General features: G+C 40.3%; 2 protein-coding genes across 2 annotated transcripts; one reads left to right on the top strand and one right to left on the bottom strand. All coding sequences in view use genetic code 11, as the record gives it.

Moving 5' to 3' along the window:
• Positions 1-822: 822 nt before the first annotated feature.
• Positions 823-7358, bottom strand: EGR_04892 (hypothetical protein; the record flags this gene model as incomplete). Its single annotated transcript, XM_024494141.1, has 6 exons — positions 823-1059; positions 3134-3191; positions 3940-4359; positions 4548-4606; positions 5431-5516; positions 7313-7358. The coding sequence occupies 6 exons, from the start codon at positions 7356-7358 to the stop codon at positions 823-825; spliced, it is 906 nt and encodes a 301-aa protein (XP_024351378.1).
• A 5363-nt stretch (positions 7359-12721) lies between these two features.
• Positions 12722-23457, top strand: EGR_04891 (Retinal guanylyl cyclase 2; the record flags this gene model as incomplete). The annotated part of the gene is made up of 18 exons (XM_024494140.1): positions 12722-13033; positions 14583-14970; positions 15137-15393; positions 15941-16349; positions 16406-16490; positions 16532-16643; positions 16730-16891; positions 17972-18154; positions 19167-19238; positions 19315-19471; positions 19516-19715; positions 20131-20255; positions 20299-20439; positions 20627-20819; positions 21326-21500; positions 21976-22074; positions 22128-22317; positions 23298-23457. The coding sequence occupies 18 exons, from the start codon at positions 12722-12724 to the stop codon at positions 23455-23457; spliced, it is 3420 nt and encodes a 1139-aa protein (XP_024351377.1).
• Positions 23458-23978: the final 521 nt, after the last annotated feature.

The raw sequence follows: 23978 nt of genomic DNA, 5'->3' as shown, positions 1-23978 counted from the left end.
CTAAATCGCCTTACAGTAAACAAAGGTGTTTCTACTCCTGCATTGTGTTCCTTAATTTGTCTAAACCGGATTTAAGAAGCCATTGACACAGAGGCAGAGCGAATGGGAGAGAATGTACAGTGAAATAAGGTGCAGTGGGAACTACTTTTATATTGTGCTAGTCATTATTTTTTTGGCAAAGAGGTTGAGCTTGACTTCAGCATGGCACATAATATTTGCAAATTTTATGAACAATTTCTAGTGCTAATAATGGTGCTTGCAAATGGGTAGTAACAAAGGGCAAATGAATTTGCTGACGAGGCGGGAGTCACGTTGGCAGAGACGCAGAGGTAGGCATGCAAATGGGCGTAGGAGGAGCTGGTGTGCTCCTGTTTTATGGCTTCGTTGCCCCTGTGATGGCCTACAGTTTACCTCATATGTCATGTCAGTACGATGCTCAGATGGATACGAGTCCTGGACGTCCGCTGTACGGAAGGTGTATATTCTACCACTGAGTAAACGAAATTTCAGAGAGAATGGGAAGCACACGCGAAATCATTCGGCGTCTTGTATTATTTAGGCCAGTGTGATGTCTTGTCCTAAGAATTACGCAATTTACAATTTTGAAACAACGACCTTTAGATAGCACTGGAGACCATTGTTGTTGCTAACGCGGACCATCGCATGTCCCAATAAATAGGACAGACGCGGCATCCGGCCACACCCACTCTCTCACTTAACGCGTAATTAAAATGTGAAAAAAGTTAGGGAAATTTTCACTGCATGCATAAGTTTTGCCTTTAAAAAATCATCTTAATGCTCAACTAGCTGCATTTGGTTTTGTTAGTAAGGAGCATCGTCAGGAGTATGACCCATCATGTGGCCTCTAAAGCTTCGTATTTCCAAATCAATTTCAACAGTTATGCGGAAAGCGCCTTCTTCAAATTGACTTTTTAAATCTATATAAAAAAACCAAGAATATTTTGTGGATGTTTTGAAACCGAATCGAACATCCGTCGCGATAAGTGCATTGAACTGACGGAACTCCTCCGAGGATGAGGAAATTTCGAGTTCAGTGTCCTTTACAATTTACTAGAGAAAAAGCGAGCTTAGCGCAATGAGAATCAGAAAACTTGCAGCATTTATTTTTAAGAAAATATTGCAATAGGCCACACGGGATTATTTATTCTTAGCAGAAGAAGGAAATTGCTGCTCAATAGTAGTCGATGAAGTTTTGCTAACATGGTCGTTATCAATATTTCTTCGGCTTTTTTACATATCCAAGGGAAAGTGGAGGAAGCTTCAGGTTTTAATGTTTTAATAAGTACGTGGAAGACATGACCACTAAGAATGACAAGATTGGCGTGTTGGTAGTACGTCGTGGAACACTGACCAAGAAAGGGAAGCAGCCGTATCATCGGCTTTTCCTCAGTTAGATACTTTTATTAGGATTAAAACTAAGAGCTTAGCACTGCAAGGTCGAAATTAAAAAGTATTGCTAAAACTAGCATTATTATTGTCATATAATCCATTATTGCCAGCATTTTTTGGGATCTCACAGCTAAATTGTTACTCTTCAAGAAAAAAATATGCAATCATTTTGCAGAACAAGCTACCATATTATGCAAGTGAGATAGATTGGTACCCTTCCACTTCCTTAGTTGTATCAGAATGCCAAGCCAAACGACCACTCAAAATGTCTATTGAATGTGGAAGCATTTTATCAAAATTCTTCCATCACACACGTTTCAAGGGTCATTGTTCTGTGTGCCGGCAGAATTTGATGGCGACCGATGTTAGTCTTGCTTACAGTCGCCAGCTTCCCGGTAGAGATGCCGAGATCACCTCGGTTGATGCTGCTCCAGCAGCGGTGTATCGCAACAAACATAGACACAAATTTAATAGATTGTGCCACACAAAGTTCGTATAGCATACACAAAGGCCAGTAGCTTGTTTGTTCCTCACATCAACTTTTGAAACAAGAAGTTTGAGGGTCAATATCCTACAGTACTGATGCCGAATTATGGACTTCCGACTTGCCTCTGCTTTGATGTAACAGGTGACGTGATGCATTGTTAGCGCAACTAGGATTGCGTTTAACCCGCATTAGGTGTGAGATGCTTTGCAAAGTTACAAGGTATTGCTGGGTTGGAATTGGAGCACGGACACAGAAGGCGTTTGGTAGACCACGACTGCGCAATCATGGATGCTAATTATACGATAAGTTAACACACTAGTGACTCCAACCGCTAGCCTTGGCATTAGTTGTACAGTATACAAAAAAATTATTAATATTAGTCTTTTGAATTGCAGAATTAGGAAGTGAATTATGGCTTGCCTTCAATGTTACATATATACCTACATGCGAGCGACACTTGTATGCGTTGTTTTGGATGCGGCAAATATGAAAAGCAGAGTAGGTTGTGGACGAGGATCTAAATAAAATTATCCGCATTTCCCGATGAGTAAGGGTTAAGACGAGCATTTAGCGCAGATGTACTTGGGAATTGGAGGACTCCTGTTGAAGCTGCAGCTAGCATGTCCACCTTATGATAGCAAGTCATCTAGATTGGGTACCATTGCATGATTGGTGGCTCATTTGAGGCCCTTTGTGGTTTGAACCCATCAGCCAGTGTAGGTTAGTGTGGGAAAGCATTCGCAAAAAAGGGGCACCTAGCGAATGGCAGGAGGAATTCTACCAGGAAATGCAGAACTCGCTTGAACTGGCAGGCACAAAAATGAAGCTTCTCTGGAATAACAAGTCCCAAAACAAAAATTCCAAGTGTTAGAGTTTAGGATTTATCAATGCCTCTGATAATATTTTTTGCTTCCACTTTGTTATCATTACCAACTTTTACATTGCAAGAGGTCTTGGTTGCTGGTCCTCGATATATCGGTGGTGAGCCGCATGACGTTGTGGATGTTTGAAGTGAGCAGCAGTAGGTCAGGGAGTCCATTCGCTGCCATTACGCCAACCAGTGGAATTTGAAGGCTCCTGCACCAATTTGCGTGTTGATATAAATATATTGAGACAGGTGCATACCCAAAATGCGTGATTGAGGAGATGGATTGGAAATGGAATTGTTTGCTATTTGCAGCAGATACAGTTAGTTAGGTGAAGGTATACTTGTGGGTCTTTCCCGTTCTAACTCACTTGATGATTTATACGCATTTCGTTAAATCGCCTCAAAGCAAACCGATGAGACTGTGAACTGGAAGATATTACGCACGCAAATTCACTCATGAAGTGTTTTGCGTAGTCGAGTAGTCGTGCTAAACGAGCTGTTGCACACCCAACAGGGAATGTATGCGTCTTTATTTTATTACCTAACATCACGAGAAATCAACGCATCGAGTGAAAATTGGAACCTATGGGCCAGGTAGAGAAGCGACATTGAGGCACATACCCACCCATTCAGTGTCCCTTATCAAGATTTTTGTATTCATTTGTGTTGGTGATGGTCTTCTCGCACTTCCAGTGCTTCGGTGCATACGCGAAATATAGAGGTGATGCTGGCAGCCACCAACTTGTGTGTATGCCTGCACGTGCACCATATCATTGACAAAGAAGAATAACACATTACGTCAAATTGGAAATTTTGGGATAAGTGAGGGGTTAGAGCCTACTGAACGAAGACCAACAGAGTATTCAATCGAGATGAACACATAAGATCACTGTATTAATCTTGAGAATTGCTGGGTGCTTGCTGGATGCAAATGTCCCCTGAGAATGGGCTCGTCGGAAAATTTGATGTATGACAAACAGTCCGGCAGCCCAATGTCAATTTCTTGTGGCTAGAAAGATGAAATGTGCCAATGTCTCATTGAATAGCCGTGTGGGTACACTTTGTGGTGAAATTTCTGATCATGGATGTTAAGTTGGTACAGTTATGGGATGATCGGTAGCCACACTACTGATAAATTAACTGAGGGCCGTCATCGTGGGTTGCATGGTCTCACAACCCATCAGCACAAATAAAATCATATCGGCAGTGAGAGTTATGCATTGATGGCATTAATGAGGAATGCAGAGTAACCATGCCTGCATGCTCGGTACTCACCACTACAAATATAAATATGATACATGTGGTTCTAATAAAAATAAATATTTTCTGAGCTGAAATTATTAACTGTAGCTCATATGCATGTGAGCTTGTCAAATTATGATAGATAATTTTAGGTGGATTACATCCAAAACCATTAAATATAAGCTTAACCCAATTGACGGGTGGATGCACAAAGGCAGAGGTGTTTGACGAAGCAAATAAGCTCTTCAAATAAACCACAGCTTTTTTAACAAATTCGCAAATTATCGGCTGGATGATCAAAAGATGGACTAGTCGGTCTCCTTTCCTAACTTTGGATCTTGCCATATATTTACTAATAGTTTTGTCACATTAAAGAAAATTTGAGACAAGTAATCCTATTTCTTTACTCAAACCCCAAATGTGTCGCTTTTGCAGATTAAATGCTGGTCATATGCTTAATGCGAAAAGTTCTATCTGCTGCGTGTAGAAATAATTAGTATTTTTGATTTCTCATCTTTATGCTCAGATGCAAGCATTTACCACGGTGTTTTGGCATTTTCCTCCTTTAATCGTCTATTCATTTGAATAATCAACTCATGCTTAATGTGTGGAAAAACAATATCAGCAATAATACCACTGATATTTACGGTGTTTCCGAATTATATTCACATGCACCGCACTTTTAAATTAAACAGGTAAAAGGTTTGATTTCCAGCACTTTTGAAATTTCTTAGAATTAAATATGCTGTAATTTTTTAAGATGGTGCAGAAGTAGGCACAGATCAAACCAACTTGCCACTAAAATTCGGACTCAAAGCCTATTTATTACACGACACATTTTATTGATCAGCAATACATACGAATTTTAAATGAATTTTTAGGGTAATGAGACACTCTGTAGTGCAACTTTGCTCAACGTAAGTCATCCTTAAAGTGTAATTCATAATTGCTTTAGCTTACAACCCTCTAAATAAAGTTGATTTGCGCCATTTTTACCAAAATTTGTAGGCGCGCACTGCAGGCAGATTGATTAAAACAAATTCGTCAGTCAAGTGTTCAGTTAAGTTTAGTAGGAACCGTAATAACCATCGGTTTGTGAAAATAATGACTCAGTACTCAGCTTTGACTTATGCATTACCCAACTGCCCGCATTTCTCCTTGATCGTGACAGAAAATAGTCCCACAGTTATCCTTTATATCGGCAGTTCATAGAGATCAAATGGAACATAAAGCAGAATTTGGTAGCCCAACTTGCAGAAATGCCAATCGCATATTACTATGATGGCTTTTTGCATTAGTTAAGAAGCGCTATCTTAGAAATATTTTCGTAAAGTAATATTAATTACAAATGGTCAAATTTTATCAAGTGGTTTCTTTTTCGACTTCTTACAACTGTTTAAACATGATCTTTGTGTTTCTTTACCTGCTTACCAATAACCCTTTTATAAAGACCACTTTTGCCGCAGCGAAATTCACATATATGACTTAATTGTATTTGTGTCATACTTACTAAAATAGCTGTTAAAATTTGAACTCCGTGATTGTGTTAATTTTAGAGTTGAACAAATGCGAAACCACTGAAAAAAATTATTCAAGTAAAGCAATTTACCTTGACATCATTTTAGGATAATGCTTGATTATAGAAGTAGCTTATGCAAAATAGATTGAACCTCATAACAGTCTTGCTACTGCAGCATAATCCTTTGGTTGAGTAAGTGCTGAACGTTATTCAGAAGTAGGGAATTGTCGCTAATAGAAAGTGGATACTAGAAAAGGAGACCCACCTAAATTTAAGCATAAAGTGAGTTGGATAAGAACCCCAATTTTTAGCAACAAGACCACAAGTAGATTTTGAGTTGTTATTTATTAAAGCATTGTCACCTGATAATTCCACTTGAGTTCAATTAGCATTGATATAAGTCTCATGACAAAGAATTGGGCATGTAAAACTAGAAAAAAATGTAAAGGCTAACCCGGATAACGGAAATGTGGAAGTAGATACTCAAATGAGCACAAATGTTAGACTTTTCAATCAATGTTGACAAAACTAAATATATGCTATCCAAAACTGTAAACAAATTTATATGCGTAGATATAAAACTAAAATTGATACATCTCGGTAGAATGATTTTTCCTACAGCTCTAACCAGATTTGGACGGTAGTGATACTACTAAAGATAAAATGCCGAGATGTATTGGTGCTGCTCTTGATAGGATAGCACTTATGGTGCAATCCTTCAACTCTTTGTACATCAGGCAATTAAGGCTGCAAGGCTGCAATACCCTGAGTACAATTAAATGCAGTGCAGGGGCTGTTGTTTTCAGCAAATAAAACTGATTGCTCTCACCATTTGTTTGCTGTGAATTAGTTCTGGGGTGCCTGCATCCCCTAAGATACGTTCTCATTTGACTTTTTAAAAATCTCAACTAACAGCTAATCTAACCTTGAACTTTTGAAGACTTTTTGCCTGATTGTCCATGTCCTACTGGCGTTTGTGCTAATTTTACCAATGCCTATTTAAAAGCTCGATACGCGTCTTAGTAACAAATATGGATGAGGTGGGTGGTTAATTGCACTTAGGAGGCAGCAAAAGTAAAGTGTTGTGGGAATTCACGATAAAATTTCAAGTTTAAACAGTCTGAGAATTAACTACAGGCATAATAACGTTCGTCAGTATGCAGGAGACATTTCAGCCACATGCGAAACTGACTTTGAAATTCATAAAACTAACAGCACTAAGATAGCGATTGTGCTAAGGACATTGTTATTTACTCGAGAAATTAACAGCATTTACTATCTGAACACAAAATTTTGCAAGATTAAAGTTAGTAAAATATATTGCTGGTTTCAATTCCCTAAAGATGCGCTGGGAAGTTGTTGGGATGAGTACAAACTAAAGGTCCGCAAATCTAAATGGTTACTAATACCGCCCTTGTTGTATTTTTATGCTATCAACTTTCTCTCCAAAAGGCAAATCGTCTCTAACGCTTTTAGCATTGCATTTTTGCGGTTCGTCACGCTATACTGAAACACATATCTGGGTAAAATTATTTCCGCCATTACTGATAATTGAACAGATGCCGTATTTCAATTTCCTGCTAAGCACATTTGCTGCAAATGGTTGCAAATTCTCAATCGGCCTTAAATTTGGGACGTATTTAACAAATTGATGTTAATAACTCCTTGAACCATCAAGGGAATAAAGAGAGTTGGACAAATTTCCAACAATGGCCTCTGTCACCCAACGCTGATGACTTTGTTAAGAGACTGCAAGTATCAAAGCAGATAAATTAAAAATTCAAACCAAATTTACTGGGGTTATTATTTGTTGCCTCCAAAATGGTGTTCATAATAATATGAGGAATGCAATTTTGCCTGAGCGCTCTAAGGACACGGGGTCATGAGGCCATTGAGTGACATTTGGCATCTATGATTTTTCTCCACCATCCTCAATAAATCAAATGGGGCGTGATGAACTGCTTGTGGAGTAAGTTCAAGCAGTGTTTGTGAAAATTTAACCAATTGAGTACTCCTGATCTTCTGCACCGTTTCATATTCCGTCGAGTTTTATTTGCCTGTTTGATACCCTTACTGTACATTTAGACACTATACATGCACAACTTGGCTTTTTCATGTAAAGTCAATGCAAACCGGGCATAGTTAGTGGCTTATAAAGCACTTCTCACTTAATCTTCCCGTGATTTTACTAATCCTATTATGCATTATATCTATTATTGAGCACAAAGGGGACTGTGAAGTTTTAAGGCAAATTAGTGGAGGAGCAAGGGGTAAAAGTAATTTAACTTTTTAAGCCATAGCTAAAAAGTCTGTGGCCAAGAAGCCTCTACATAAATCTTAAAATACATGCACTGTGAAATCAAAATTTATTAACTGCTTTGAGCTTTTTTCTTTCCTTCTGCCTTAATCCATCTGCCTGAAATTCAATTTAAGTAGCAGAAAAATTCTACTGATTAAAGCAGAGCATTGCGGTACGTTTCTCTTCTCTGAAATAGGGCAAAAATAAAATGTAAGTCGAGCAGAATTTGGGCAATTTTACAGTCCCTCCATAATAAGGAACAAAATACCATTCGTGGATACTGAAAATTGAAGTAAAAGGCAGCCATCTAGAGACTCCTGCTGCCAATTAATTTAAGCAAGCATTTGTAATTATGTCTGAATGCAGAGTCAGATCAGTTTGCTTCTCAGTCTCCAGAAACACCTTCTTCGTCAAGGTGTCATCATTAACTGGGTTCATTTCTCTGTACACCCAAAATTATCAACAATAATGTTACTCCTAAATTGCATTGTCATCATAGGCATTTTAAAATATGGATGGTGGTTTCCACCAATTATATTGTCATCCCACATCTACGTTTTAGAGGTCATGCATAAAATAATGGGCACAACAACAAGTATAGACGAGGTCTCGGCTTCTCACTCTGTTCATTGGGTTCATTTACCAATTTTTACAGAGTATAATACCCGTACTCAGTACCAACCTATGTATATACTTGCTACCCATGGGAATTTCCTCCATAATCTGAAGTTCAAGCATCAAAATATAAAATCCTATAAACACCATTGTTCGAGGGGTATTATGAGAGAACCCAAAAAGGAGGAGTACAGTACTCCCAAAAGTCCCAAACATTATGCACGTAGGGTCTCACTATTATCATGTCATCGTTATTGTAGCGATTTAGTAAAGTCTGCTGATAGAGTGGTAACTAGGTTAAAATTTAGGTCTCGAGTATCTTCTAGCCTTCATTTCATAAATATTTAATTATTCTATCCACAAGTTTTCAGTGCTGTCTGGGTTTAACAAATTATTTTAGGTTGTGTGAAGAGTTGGCAATCACTCACCCGAACTTTGTTTTGGCCATGTAGTTCGATCACTGGTACAGCTTTCGTGACTTTACTGTTCATTTTCGCTAAATCAAATCTTTCTTAATTTTTTAAGAAGCTAGAGGACAGTCGATATGTTTAATTCTGTAATATATGCCTTTGCTAACGCTGTGCTGACTCTTAGAGCAAAACTTTCGACCTCATTGAAACCACATTACAGACCACAGCTCCGAGAGGGCTTCCGAATGGCTAGATCCACAGAATTGTTTTGCTTACCTGTACAAAAGTGATGGCTGGCCGATGTGACCAACTGTTATGTTCTCGGAATTTGGATGGGCAGTTTGGGCGTAGATACTGACTGAACCCTGTCCCTCCCATTCGCCAATTAGTCTAACAAACGTTTGTAGGGAGTGGTGGGTGGCGCTGTCCACTGCCACACAAAGGCTTATTTAGTTTACCGTGATCAGGTGATCATATAAATCCGTAGTTTGTTTAAAACTCATGGACCTAGCACGATCAAATGGTAGTCTCATTCACTAGCGTAGTCCTGAATGTCACAGCCTGACGCGATAAGAAAGCAGCTACAGTTAGTGTTGATTGCTTGTTTCCGTGTTAACGGTGAGCTAGATTTTGACGTTCAAGACCTTGTGAAGTATCAGTAGTTTCAGTCAATACTTGCCAACCGATCTTCAGAGATTAAAAGTCTTAGGCACCACTGTCACTTTCTTTTGGGCATAAAGTTTAATGAATTTATTGGTAACTACACTTCTTAACACAAATATGCAACGATGCATAACCGCTACGTTATTGTCCAATGCGTTGTAAGGAGAAATATATTTTAAACTAAGCATACATGTTGAATATACTACAATGACCTGCGTAGCGGGTGGCTCATTGTGAAATGCAGTATTGAGCTTGCAATTTCTGCAGCCCATGAGCATATGTACACCAGTACCTCAAAAAAGTAAATTTTGAGACAATTTAAATAGCAGAATTCTATTATCAAGTTGCTCAAAATCATACTTCGGATGCTGATGGAAAAGATGACTTGCGACGCTTTGCATAAGCGCATTCATTCCTAAACCATCAGGTAAACATTCCCATTGGGCAGACTAATGAGTTGCAGTTAACAACAGAGGAACTTTGAATAATTATGTTTACTTGCGCAAGGTCGTGTCTTCGTGTGTACTCCATCAAAGGCATTTCAGTCTATTTGAATTCTACGATGTGTAGTGCTGTATGTTAAGTTTCCTAGCTGAATTCAAGATATTATTTTTGTTTAACCATGGAGCATTAAACGCCATTTGGTGCTGCAAAATGATGATAGGGAGCAAATACTGGCTTGTGTTTCAGGCCATCAGCATGGATTACTCGTACTTGTTTCTTAAATCATCGACACAATTATTTGTTTCAAAGCTGCAATAAATTTGTAATTGCATTTAGTAAGTCGATCTAAATTGAAGAACACATACTCTATAATCATCTGAGATTTCATGAGGCATGTTAGTTGCTCAAAACTAGCTCAAATTTTTGTCTGTAATTTCAGCTGCGATTAATGAATGTGTTGACAATATGGACTGTATAATTTTAGTTACCGCTTTGCAGAAATTGTCTTCAAATATTGTGCCTGGGTAGTAATTCGCCTTATTCTAGCCAAAGTAGATACTCAAGGCTGGTAAATGCTAGGTGAACAGATATATGGACTGATGGGTAGATGAATAAGTCATACCTTTACGAAGTCTGTTATCTCCGAAGCCAGCTGTGCATTTTACACCAAGACGGGTTGAATATTTACTATCAAACTGAAAGTGAGCATTGGGAAGAGCACTGGTGACCTTGCTAATCTTTTCTTTTAACCAATACCCCTCAAAGAAAAACACTGGGTTATAAGCCTCTTGTAATGTTTGGCTGGGGTGTTATAATAACAGAATTCAGCCTGGATTTGGAATTAAGTCTCACAAAGGCAATTTGTTTAATCTCGAATCAAACGCATCAATGTTAGCAGACAAAAGTAAATGTTCAAAGGCGTCCTTACTGTAAGTCAAGCTAAGGGCACGCATCTCCATGAGCTACTTTTATTTTTAAATCCAGGCACTCAAATTTAAAAAAATGATTAACCACGTGTCAGCACCCATTAAATTGGAAAAGATTTTGGAGGCCATTTTCTGCTAAATCAAAGTCAACTTTGATAGAGACGAGTCATGTAATCTGTTGCATCCGCTGCCTGCGCACCTCCTTTGTGCCTTTCAGATGGTCGATGAGTGGTAAAATGGGCAAACTTTGTCATGACTGCCGAATGCTAGCTCGATACCTCACAATATCACTGAACATACAAAACAAATGCCTTATTAATACTGCCCTGCCACTTTGTAAAATGGAATACATCAACGTCAGGTTTCAAAGTGACTTCATTATACGTGTTCATGACAAATGCATGGCCATAATGCCAGGCAAAATTACGGTCTTAGCGACTGACTCACTGAGCACTTTTGCAATGGATATGCAAATGTTGCTGACTCGCGCATTCAAAAGATTGACCGCTCCCTTTTTGTAATAAAATATGAATTGCTCATTCAAGTTCTATTTTTGAGGAAAGATTCGCAGCATCATTCCAGACCATTTACTGCCTCAGATTAATAAAAAATATCGAAAATGTAGATAAAGTCTTCACTAGATTGTAATGCTGCTATTTTTTACACAAAGGCGGTTTTTGACTCCAATTCCACACTAGCCACGCCCCTCCAACTAAAGGCATTCACTAACAGAAGTCATAAAATGCTGAGATGAAGACAAACCACGTAAGCTTCATGACAACTTTGTTAGTAAAGCCCAATCCTGGTTTAGGGAAAATAAAGCAGGCATTTGGAAAGGTGTTCGAAGCCATTTTCCTTATTTCAATTGACCTAAGTAAATTTGCCTGCAAAGATATAGAGACGTGAAAGATGTTAGCAAATTAATGGAGAAGAAAATATGCTCACATAATATCCCGAAATATGAGTGTCTGTGGTCAAAACGGTTTTTCAGCCCTCGTGGAATGCAGCGAGACGTACTTTACTTAAATCGCTAGGGATAAGGTCCGATTTTCAGGGCAGCAGGTTGCATCTTGATTGAGCAGCAGTAAAAATTGCCCGAGGCGGCGATACACTTCCAAATGCAACAATAATCCCTCGTTGTTGAGTCTACATATTCTCTTGCAGAGAATAGGAGTCGTACTTCAGATTAGCTGCTGGCGACGTGTTTAGAAAATAAGTGTCATAAAGCCTCTGTTGACTTCTACGTGTCCACTTTGTGATTGAACACATGCGCGGCATGCATGTGACATAATGCAGGACGCAATACTTGAGAACGCAAAGAGCGTAGAGGAAGAAAGAGGAAGCAGTCAACAAGGAGGGGTTGGAGGGGTCATGCGAAAGTCGGAGAAGCCATGTGACGTGCTTTTCCCCCATTAGCATTTACAAGAGCAGGAGGATACGCCTCTACTCATGTGGTCTGGAGTTCAGTGGAGTTGATTCGTGTTGTTTACTGAAGTTAAAATACTTCAGAAGTCTTAAAGTGGCTGTGTGACAATCAAATGTGGAAGAGTAAATTCACGAAAATAATAAATCCCTCGCATGCATCAAAATCAAACCAACTTCCCCCACTATCGCAACAGCAAATGGTCTAACCCATTAACTTCATAAATAATCTAAACAACTTTTCTGTTTTATGCTCCACAACGCTTTTAATTCAATGTTGTCACGCAATCACCACATTCGTCAACGTCCAATCCAATCGAATTCGTACATCAAAAAGAGGCGTTAACATTACTTTCAATAAGTTGCACACGCCTTGGCACTTCCTTCATTTCTTAGTGAATTTTTTACAAAGAGCGATGCTACTAGTCGCCTTCCTGATCACCTTGACTATCTGTGACGTCTGCAGTGCGGAAAATGGGGATTTGTCAAATAGACGGGATCTCCTCACCATCTACACCCTCACTTCTGAGCGTGTCTGTTCGCCCGAGATGATACTCTTCAACTTCACTCACAGTGTTGCTGCAGCTGTACGCTACGCGCACTCAGTGATGTCAGCGAACAACGAGACACTTTTCGGTACTGTTTGGAAGCATGAATGGGTGCCTGGCTGCTCGATGCAGGAGGCATCGAGAGCATGCAAAATGTACAGACTCCTGCAAAATTTACAGGTTGGTTGTGGCACGCTTTAACTTTCTCGTGTAAAGTTAAAACCCATGCTCATATAATTCAGTATAAGTGCAAGTCGCATGAATGTTCCAAGCGGAACAGACTAACATCTTATTTATAAGAGTATTTGTCCTGGCAGACCGCAAATTCTTTCAATTTTGCCATGCTCATAGCAGCAATGCAATGAAACCACATGCACTGCTTAGATTCAGAGGAGGCTACACACTAGTAATTTGAGTTCGCTTTATTTCTATCGCCTTTGTATAGCATTGTCAAATGCTGCAAATCAAGAAAAGCTGATATGCATTACCATCTGAGGCATAGTATGGCTGTGGATATGGGTGAGACAGTATCCTTAGTCATAGCCCTTTCCTCCTTTCCTCTTTTCAATAGAAATCCTTTCGAGTGTCAGTTTCTCCCAGGCATCATGAAGTATGATGTTTTACGTTGTCTTGTAACACAATGATCATTAATTTCCCCCCTCCCCTAGTTAAGTAGAGTGGGAGGTCTGCTCCTTTTCACAAGAGGATTTAGTGTTTCCTTCATGTATTTAGGGGGCTAAAACTCAGGTGTACTTGGTGCTCGATCTTCGTAAGGTGCACCTTTTGAGAACTAGCATTCCCATGTGGGCGTGCTTAGCAAATGTGTCAGAGCAATGATCATATCTTAAGACAACGCTGTAGCTCAGTCAGTCGGTTGTCAATCAGGAGTAAACAACTCCACCTCAATCGCGCGTCAAATTGATTTGGTAGTCCTCGTAGCTCCTCCATCGTCATTTGTTAATGCAAGACATGTTATGTGCACCATGGATATAATGCATGGTCTTTTTGCCTTCCCAACTCAAACTTTGTTCCCAACTGGCACATTGCGGCTGTTAACAGTAAACATGCATTTTCATCACCACTCAATGTAAACAGCCCTGTGCTTCATGTGCTGTCTCCCAGTTACCTTTCCAGTCACTCTAGTTATGTGTCAACAGCAACAAACGGTGTAAAATGCGTGGCCGGTAGCAACGTGAACGAGATGTATTAGCCGATATCACCCAGTTCATGACAGTGCATTGTTGTAAAAGTGGGGGTGCATACGACTACTCCTCCAAACGGAATGCACAAAACAGGCTGAGAATGACATTTCTACTACACTTGTGGATTGGATTTAAGTGTGAACCTTTAGAGTAGGCAAGCGCAAATCCCTTACACACAAATTTTACTCACGATTTGTGATATGAGTGAGACAAAGCATTAGAATGTATAGTTAATTTTGCCGTTTTTATGACAAATAAAATCATCTATGTTATATGAGATGTTTATGCCTTCATTCGTAGATTTTTGGCATTGATGCATGATTAACCCATTTTCGACGGCCTTATTCTCACAATGTTTGTTAAATTTATTTTGTGAGACACCTCTTGTGTTCATGTCTTCTTGCCATAGCGACAGAAAATCGTGTCACTGCAACAAATAGCAGAGAAAATGATTTAGAATAATCCTGCATAAATCGCTGATGAAGTGCATTTAAAACAACTAGAAAGAAGTATCGTTAAAACTTTAGAAAACTGCATCAAATTCGACAGGATTCAGCGTGTTATTAGGACCGCCACTAGCTAGCGACTGCAATTTAGTGAACGAGTGGATCAATCTCGGAGATCCGAATGCAACACAACGAGTTCAACTCTACCAAATCTCCTACTACTGCCACATATTTTCCTCCTACTCTACCTTTTCCAACCGCCTTGCCGACAATAGTTGCCATTCGCCCACTCCACCTGTCGCTGCGGTCTCTGTGACAGTCCAGCACAGGGCCATTCTGCAAGGCATTATTGCCTATCTCCTCAATAAGGGCTGGAAACGCATTGCACTCTTCTATGATATGCGTGCCACCAACTTCGACATTCCTGAGATGTTGACTACGACTCCATTATCACTTCCTCTCTCACGAAGTAGGAAAAAAGTGCTTCATTTGCTAACCAGTGAAGGCATTACATCATCGACAAATTTTGCCAGTTTATTAGAGCCATTAGAAGATGATGTAGATGGTAAGCAACTACTTTTCAATGTATTGAGGGGATTGTTCTAGTCATTGACTTTATAAATCTTCCTCTTAAGCCGCACTGATACTAGCCAGGCCGTCACTGGCAGTAGAATTCGTGGTCAGCATACAAAACTTGACGAAAATTAAACAAGGGAGGATAGCACTCATCCAGGTGGACCCCACGGATATGCTCACCTACGATTCTTTGCGTGTATGGAGATCTCTGTTGTCCAAAACTGCACCCACAATGGCTGCCGGTCGTTCGCTCATCATTCTTACTGCATTACCTAAGGGAACAGTATACAACGAGGATTCAATAACATATAAGGAGGTAATTTGTACCACAGTTGACACTAGTCATACACTCATTAGATGATTGTACCCATATTTGGGGTGATAATCTCGTATTTTTGTCATTGACTTCACCACCGTCCCGACTTATGTGTTAGATGCATCCACTGGATTGGACTATTAATGGAGCTGTTTTCTGTCCTTCTTTATAGCTAGCTTTTGTGTGCGAAGTTTATCAAGAATTGCTAAGGCAAGCCCTATAATGAGCATAATCTAGAAAATTTTAGAACAAATCAAAAGGAGTGAAATCCCTGTTTGAGTAGATGAGGTTCAGCAATTTCAGCATTTGTTTTTCTGACAAGTATGAACCCACAAATGCCATCTTCTTCGGTGACCTCAATGTACTCCCACTGCGGTCGTACTGGTACACCCTTAGGCACAAGTGGGGGCCATTCTCGGTTCAGAGGGAATGAAAGTCTACAAATGCCCAAAGTTCTACATGGCCTACATGTGTACATAGGTGCATAAACCTTAGGTATATGTACGGGATTTTCGGTGCAGTGATTGTTACATTTTCTTTTCTGCAGCAAATAAATCTATCGGTGGCCAGCGCGGCAGCACTTGCAATGCAATTGGTTCAAATGCACCTTCAAGAGGGTGGCGGCAATATTGGCCCATTCAGTAATCTCTTTCTACCATTGAGCACCCTCGCACACATCCACATACCCACACTGCCCTCCATTACTTTTCACTACCAAACTCACAATGGTGATATCTCGCAGGGCATATTTGATCTCTTTCTCTTCTCCCTCAAACCTAACCTCACCGAGTCAGCTGATATTGTAAACAAATTGGAAAAATATGCCGATATCTTCAATCTCATTGATATCATTCATTATCCACAGCTGCTGCCTCAATGGAGGGGTAGGATGGATTGGCCAGGTGATGGATGGGGACCTCGACGCGCATACTGCTTAGTTGCGACTTGTGAATTTGGTATGTGATAAGAGCAAATTTAACCCTGTGTTAAACTTTTCTGCTCCTTCTTTTAGATCTAATAAAAGTTATCCTACTGATAAATTTACTTGGAGTGCTCAATGCTGGTCTCATATATTTGTGTATTCTGCTCATCAACAGGTAGACCAAATTGTGCATCCTCGTTAATGAAGTTATTTTAGAGGAATTATATGCAAGAAAAAACGCCTCATTTCCATCAAACTCGTTTTTCTGGAGAATGAATTCGTATTTGAAGATCATGATAGAAAAGTGGCAGCTGAGAGCAGCAATACCGTGAGATTGTTTTTTTGGCAAAAATAAGTAGTATGCAAACTTTTGCAGCTGCAAATATCACTTTTCTATTTCCCCATGACTTTCAGTCTCGGCGAAACACTCAGTCACAGGCGGATATGGTACCGAATTTGGATGCACCCACTTCTTTCCATGCACTAATATCTACTGCTCAAGTTCCACTTGCAGCATCGAGTTTAAACGAAGAGGCTTTGCCAAGCGTAAAGAAGAGAAGTATTGCTTGGCTAAACGTACGTTTTGTCCATATCAACAATGAAAGCTGTTATGCAGAGACTAATTGCTTCAAGCCTAGTTAAGCATCACAAAGGGGACAAATGCCATTAAACATTAAATAAAAGAGAAATATGATGTCGCATTTTAATGGAAGAAATATTTGGTTATCCAAGATATTTGAGTAGTCCCAGGAACAAACTGCTTTGCCTGCAAGAGGTGTAGGCCTTCGCTACAGGCGCGTAAGCATTCTACTATGCAGAAGTCGTCTTGTTTAAAACCTGGTCCTTTGCTCAGTTACACAGTTCACGAACGACATCTAAGCACTCCACTACTAACACAGGCTCCCCTCCTCCATTTCCATACGCAAAAACAGTTAAACAATTATATTCTAGCACCGAAAGAACTCATTTGACTCTTACAATGAGGAATAGGCAGCGCATAGATACTGCCCTTCTTCCAATGCAAACATTTTGACCACTCTGTTTTCGGGCCCACCTTTCAACCGAATCGATCAGACAGACCTTAGCCGTAGTTATTGTTTGATTTTCAGCATGTGAACTCTAGATCTTTCAGTCTATCATATACTCACATTTCCACACTCATCCACGCACACAAGCACCCACACGCCAGGCAAGGAAAGGATAGTCAAGTAAGTGTGGAGTGATTAGGAGGAACTTGGGAGTGCTGGATGGGCGGTGAGTTCATCGCCCAAGGATGATAATAGCCATCTGCGTTTGCTTAATGGAAGTTGTCCATAAAAACGACCTTTTGCCTAGATGTTTATGGGAAAGTAGCTTCATTCTCCTCGATCTTTAAAGGTTATTGTGTTTAACATGTCACTACCACAATTAATAACAATCAACTTATCTTTCCCCACTTCTTATACAGTGTATGGAAGGGATTGAATGCCTGTGTCATTTGTGCAATCGGTACTGCTCATTCCACCGCAGTCGTGATCTATTCCAAAATAGTCGATAGAATGCCAAGTAACTGTGCAGTTGCCAACTGCAAGTATCACTACAATGCTCGAATACTGCTCCCTTTGAAGATAAGTTTTAATAGTTTTTGGTAATTCTTTTGCTTTGCTTGTGCTCTAGGGTGTTCAAGTCTACGTTAAGCAATTGGGCCTACCTCGCGTTGTACTGCGCTCCAAGTTAATTGAGTACCTTGCAGGACTGCGAGAAATTAGACACGAAAACATCAACGCTTTCATGGGATGCTGTGTGACACCGGATTCCTTTAGTCTCGTTTTTGAATACTGCCATCGTGGATGCCTTCAGGTGATAACACACGACTGCTTTAATTTATCCTGCATGAAGTACCCATCCAGATGGTTGCTCTCATTCGCAGCTTAGACTTTCAAAACAATATTACTATCAACGATTTGCCGACACGTTTGAGCAGACCGGAGCAGGAGGTGAGAGGGCATGACCGCTAGGTGAATTTACAGTATTCAATAGGCATGTAGTACACTTAAAGTCTATCCAGCGGTGATATAATATTAGACATGGAAATGGGAAGGTCTTTAAAGAATTAAAATAGGAACTTTTTCTGACGCCCTCGATATTCTCATAAATGAGTTTTCCAACGACGCGCAGGATTGCTGTGTTTATTCTCTGCTGCAGAATATTGGAGGTAAGTGCTCATGTGATTGCTTAAAGCAGATTTTTCTAATGGTGATGTTCACCAATCGGGGGAGTATTATTAGAGGAAATAGACGAAGCAGTGTCTTCTTCCCTTCATCCTTACCTGCCCTATTTCAAAGCGTGGCTTTTTACCTGTCTGTCTGTTTCTTATGAAACAACTAGCTTAATATGGATTCAAATAGGTGAACATTAATGCCGTATTTTTTAGTGGTAAACGGCCACGTAAAGTTTCACTTTAATTGCGAAAATGCACATTCTAACAAAACTTGGTGCATCTCGGAATCTGCTAATATTTTGCCAGAACTGAACTGCTTAAATTAATTCCGATTAGTTTCATGTTTCCATCTCATGCCTCCAAATGCTGCACAGGAGACTAGACGCAAACTGGGCTTCTTTGCTCTGTAGTTGAGTAACTGTTTGCTCTTAAATCAGACGTGTTCCAACCATATGCGTCAGTTATTATCCTCACGACACATCATATGCAATGATACACTGGGTGCTTTCATTTGTGTTCCATGCTGCATGCGCAAGTAACCTCGCTTTCTTTATTTTGACATTACCGATGATTACTTTTTGAAAAGATGTTTTACAAGGGCCTAAAAAAGGGCATTGTGCGGGCTCATTGATTACTGTGTTTCATATACAGGATGTGATAAATAACAAAAGCATCCCATTTGACTGGGATTTCAAGCTCTCCCTCATGACTGACTTTGTTCGGGTGAGTAAACGTTGCCTCATATCATTAAAACCGTCTTCTGATTTAATGTGTAAACCTATTCAATTGGATGCATAAGGGGATGGAATACCTGCACAGCACGAGTCTCAAAGCTCACGGAAGGCTGAAATCGACCAATTGTGTTGTCAGTGGTCGGTGGGTCTTGAAGATCACCGATTTTGGCATTCCCAATATCTACAACTTAACAGGCAATTGTCCTACAATCAAACTCGAAGGTATGCTGCATTTAGTGCGTTCTGCAACTATTCCGTATGCCTAGATAAATTATGGACTTCGCCGGAGCTGCTACGCGATGAGACAGCGGCTTTATTTGGAACCAGGCAGGGAGACGTCTATGCATTCGCCATAATAATGCACGAAGTCTTCTATCAGACAAAACCATATGGACTCGAAGACATTCCAGCGGCTAAAATTCTAGAACGCATCTTGGGTGAAGAAAAGCCTCCTTTTCGCCCACAGGTGATTATATCTTCCCACTGCAACATGTCGCCACGTTAACTGAGTGATATCGTGCAGGCAGGAAAAAGCAAGTTATTCACAGCCTTCACTCAGATTGATCAGATATATTTGGCATTTTAGCAGCACTCATGTCAATCTTTGGGAAGGCACAAAGTGATGATGCCTCCTCTCGCCATCGGGTTGAACTCATAGACTAAATTTATCGAAGTAAATTTGCCGTCTGAGTCAGCAGTGCAGCGTAGATTTATCGAAGATGCTCTAAAACAATTAACCCACGTGACGTGAATTGAGCTTGGCAGTACTAACATGGAGGCCTGTTTGCGAGAGCCCGCTAGGACTCGTATAACCCCATGTTGATCCACGCCCCTCTTGATGGCGAATTCCCCTGTTATCACTGCTCTCTTTTACACTTCAGCTTCTCGAAAGAGACGTGCCACTGGCTTACAGAAACATTCTTGAACGAGCATGGTTGGAAAATCCTAGTCTAAGACCAACGTTCACGGAGCTAAATGAAGAGATTCAACGACTGACTAAGAAAAAGTAGGTTCGAGAGATATATTACCCTGTTGTCCACTTTCGCAAGAAAAATGAATGTCGTAGAGCACATGTTCAAAATGATGGAGAGCTACTCAAGTCAGCTGGAAGAACAAGTAAAAGCTCGCATGAATGAACTGGAGATGGAGAAGAAGAAAAAGGAACTTCTCATCTGCCGCATGCTGCCTCCGTAAGTCCCCAGTCAATTCGATTTCCACCAGTCAGATCAGGGAACTTCGCGACATTCACTGTATACTCTCTGGTTGGAAGTATTAGCTGTTAGGAGCTAAGATGTTTACTTTATTGGTGCAGAATCACATAACTTTGAGCTTTGAAAAGTCGCTGAGCGGAAAGCTGGCCTAAATTTGGAATTGTAGAGTTGTTGCAGAGGCGCTGAAGGCAGGTGCTGCAGTGGCACCCGAGACCTACGATGAGGCGTCCATCTATATCAGTGACATCGTTGGATTTACGACCATTTCTGCAATGTCCACTCCATTACAGGTTGTTGATTTTCTGAACGACTTGTATACGCTGTTTGACAAGACAATCGCAAACTACGACGTCTACAAGGTGGGTTTGATCCAAGACGCCTCTATGTATTTCTAAGAGAGATTTTTTGATTTCCACTGCAATATCTTAGACGTCGATTTTTCGCAATTGTTGATCAGATACGAGCGGTTTTTTTTTGCTTAATGGTTTTGATGAGATCGGTAACATCGTCTGAAAACACGGCATGACAATTATTGGTGCAAATTATAAAAAGGATGCTTTTGACTTGCCCAGACCCACTAAGGTAAAAGGAGTATCATTTTTAATCACTTGTTTACTTGTTCAGGCAAATTCGACGTCAGCTTTGTCTACTGCTTTAAATAGCTCATTGAACGAATGTATGATTGAAGTAGTGGAATTTCTGCCAAACTACACAGGAAATGCTATGAGTCGGATTGTTTTCCTGCAGCATTAAAGTGTCTATTCATCCTTCTAGTTATTCATCACTTCTAATGACCCACTTGCATCTCTCTCTCTCTTGCGCTTACAATTTACACTATTCGATGTTAGTATTTTGCACTGTGTAGGTAGAAACAATAGGAGACGCCTACATGGTGGCTTCGGGACTGCCACTTCGGAATGGACGACGCCACGCAGGTGAGGTGGCCACAATGGCTCTCGACCTCCTTAGTGCCTGTGGCACTTTCACCATTAAGCACCTACCGGAGGTGCCCTTGAGGCTACGCATCGGTCTACACAGCGGTTAGTTAGATGCATACCTGAGCTACTTCTATCCTAACTCATACATCCAAGATACATATTGTGGCGTGCAAATGAACGTCAACGGATTTGGCTCAAGACCCCTGATGCAAGAGGAATTCTGTGGATGAGCTTTAAGGTGTCACCGTAGCTAGCAATCAGACCTACACATAATGGCTTTGCAGCAGCGCCCATACTATACCACTTAGGTCACACAAGTGTAATGATCCCAACCTTCCTTTCAAGAATCAAACTTTAACATTGATTTCATTTTGTTGCAATTGATGCATCATTAAACACCTGATACACGTTGGTATTTTTTAAGCAATTTCGAATTACCGACAAATTAGCAGGCAAAGTGATTCGAGGGATAAACAGTTTAAGCTAAGTGGCTCAATTACCACCTTTAAGTGGAATGATCAAATCTATGAGTTTACGCGCATAATTGTATTGTGAAGATGTCTTGCTTGGTTTTTAGGACCTTGTGTTGCTGGTGTCGTGGGGCTCACTATGCCTCGTTATTGTCTCTTTGGTGATACCGTTAATCAAGCACTACAAATGGAGTCTTCTGGAGCTGGTTAGTGAGCCCTTGCTTCTTCTGCTTACCGTTCGACATAATCTCAACGTCAGTTGTTATTGCCCTAGCCTTCAGAATACACATCAGTGAGCACATGAAGGAAATATTGGATGAAATCGGGGGCTACCATGTTGAGTATCGCGGTTCAATCGAATTTGAAGGTGGTATGGAGATAACGAGCTATTGGCTCATTAATAGCGACAATTTTCACAGGCCTTTACCTGAGCCACCTCCACTAATCACGTAAGTATTTTTTAGTTGCTAACCTGTTGAAATGGCTTTAATTTGATCTTCATGAGATTTATTGTTAATGGCGAGACATTGCTGGAGGTGTCACTTAATTGGTTGCGTAAAATTTGTTAAACTAGATGCGAATGTAGCCAGGAAACGAATTAATTAGTTGCAGCGAAATGGCAGAGTATTCCATTACTCACAATCACTAGGACTGGATGCAAAACTGCTGTTTACTGACCTGAATTTCCTGTCCGTTGAGTTGACCCGCCTAAATGGGACTAATGGGTGTAGAATGACTATGGTAGAATACCAGTTGATAGAGAGTGTTAGAATGTGATACTTGTATGCAGCCCGCTTCTGGCCCTGAGAAGTCTTTGCCTGTACTGATGTAAACAAAGTAGATTTGTTAAGTAACAGAAGGTCCAATATCAGACAGTTGATAAGGTGGGTGTGAAAAATTTGATAAGATGAATTGAGCATGCAAGAAATGATAATGTAAAACTAAAAAATATTAGGTGTAAAATAAAATGCAAAATGTAAAGTTAGATCTTGAGAGCGAAACGTTAAATTGCTTACCCACGAATAGTTTGCATCCATGAGAATATTCCAAACATCCATTTTAAATAGCGTAGGCTTTAAAATTATTCCAATTGCAATTATCTGCAAGCAAGTCTTGGTAGTGATGCGTACAGGTGTTCTCTATTTTGAGCCTTTTTTGGAAATTCTTATGCAAGGCTTAGAAAATTTTGACCTACGATTATAGTCAATCAACACAGCGTAATGTTATGTATGCATTTTTTCTGTCTTGCAGTGGAGGAACCCATGGGTAAGTCACGTACACAATGTCGTCAATAATCTTTCACTATTTTGTGTTTGCGTTCTTACCCCTCTATCCCAGTGGAAATTCTTGTTATGTAGCCTCAGTTTAAGTGCAGGAATTTCCAATAAAATTACTAAGAAGCCGCATTTCCATCCCCCACACTCTGCAGAAAACATGGTTTTGATGACTATCTAGTGTCTTTACACGTGACGGGGCAGGACTGGTATCAATTAATTCCTGAGCGTCTGTGGAAGCTTGGAACAGACCTACCTCAGTCCATCTTTATTTACAACTCACCTATCTTTCCTGACCCTCTGCCCGATATTTAGCTTGCGGTCGTTCAACAGTTCAGTACAAATACCAAGAAAACGCGCCTTTAATCACCTGAAGAATAAGCATCACAGGAGTAAGGAGGATGGAAATGTGGACGAGGAAGTATCACCTTTCCTATTTCTCTTCCTCCAATGTAGATGTAGCATACAGTCATGCGGAATGAGGCAGGCGATCCTGCATTGGCTAGTGACACCAATAATAGGACTGATCTACCAGTCGTGCTGGTGCCTTCTGCTTCTCGGAAATAAAACATTTTTGAACATGATCTGGTTGCATCGATTGGATCCACCTAAGTCGCAATTGGTGTTCGTTCTTTAGGGTCTGTAGCCAACATCACACCCTACATGCACACACCTGTTAACACAAGGAATTCACAGTTTAGTGCGTATCATAGTGTAGTTAATACAACCTTCCAATAACAACTATTCTATCTGTTCGCTTAAACGATGTAGCAGTGCAAAGCCTATTTCTCATTACTAGTCTGTGGTGCGGTCAGATGTTGGTGACTAGACTATCT

This window comes from Echinococcus granulosus (assembly GCF_000524195.1).
Source record: "Echinococcus granulosus chromosome Unknown EG_S00033, whole genome shotgun sequence".
Classification (NCBI taxonomy): Eukaryota; Metazoa; Platyhelminthes; class Cestoda; order Cyclophyllidea; family Taeniidae; genus Echinococcus; species Echinococcus granulosus.
This window is presented reverse-complemented; position numbering and strand designations above follow the sequence as displayed.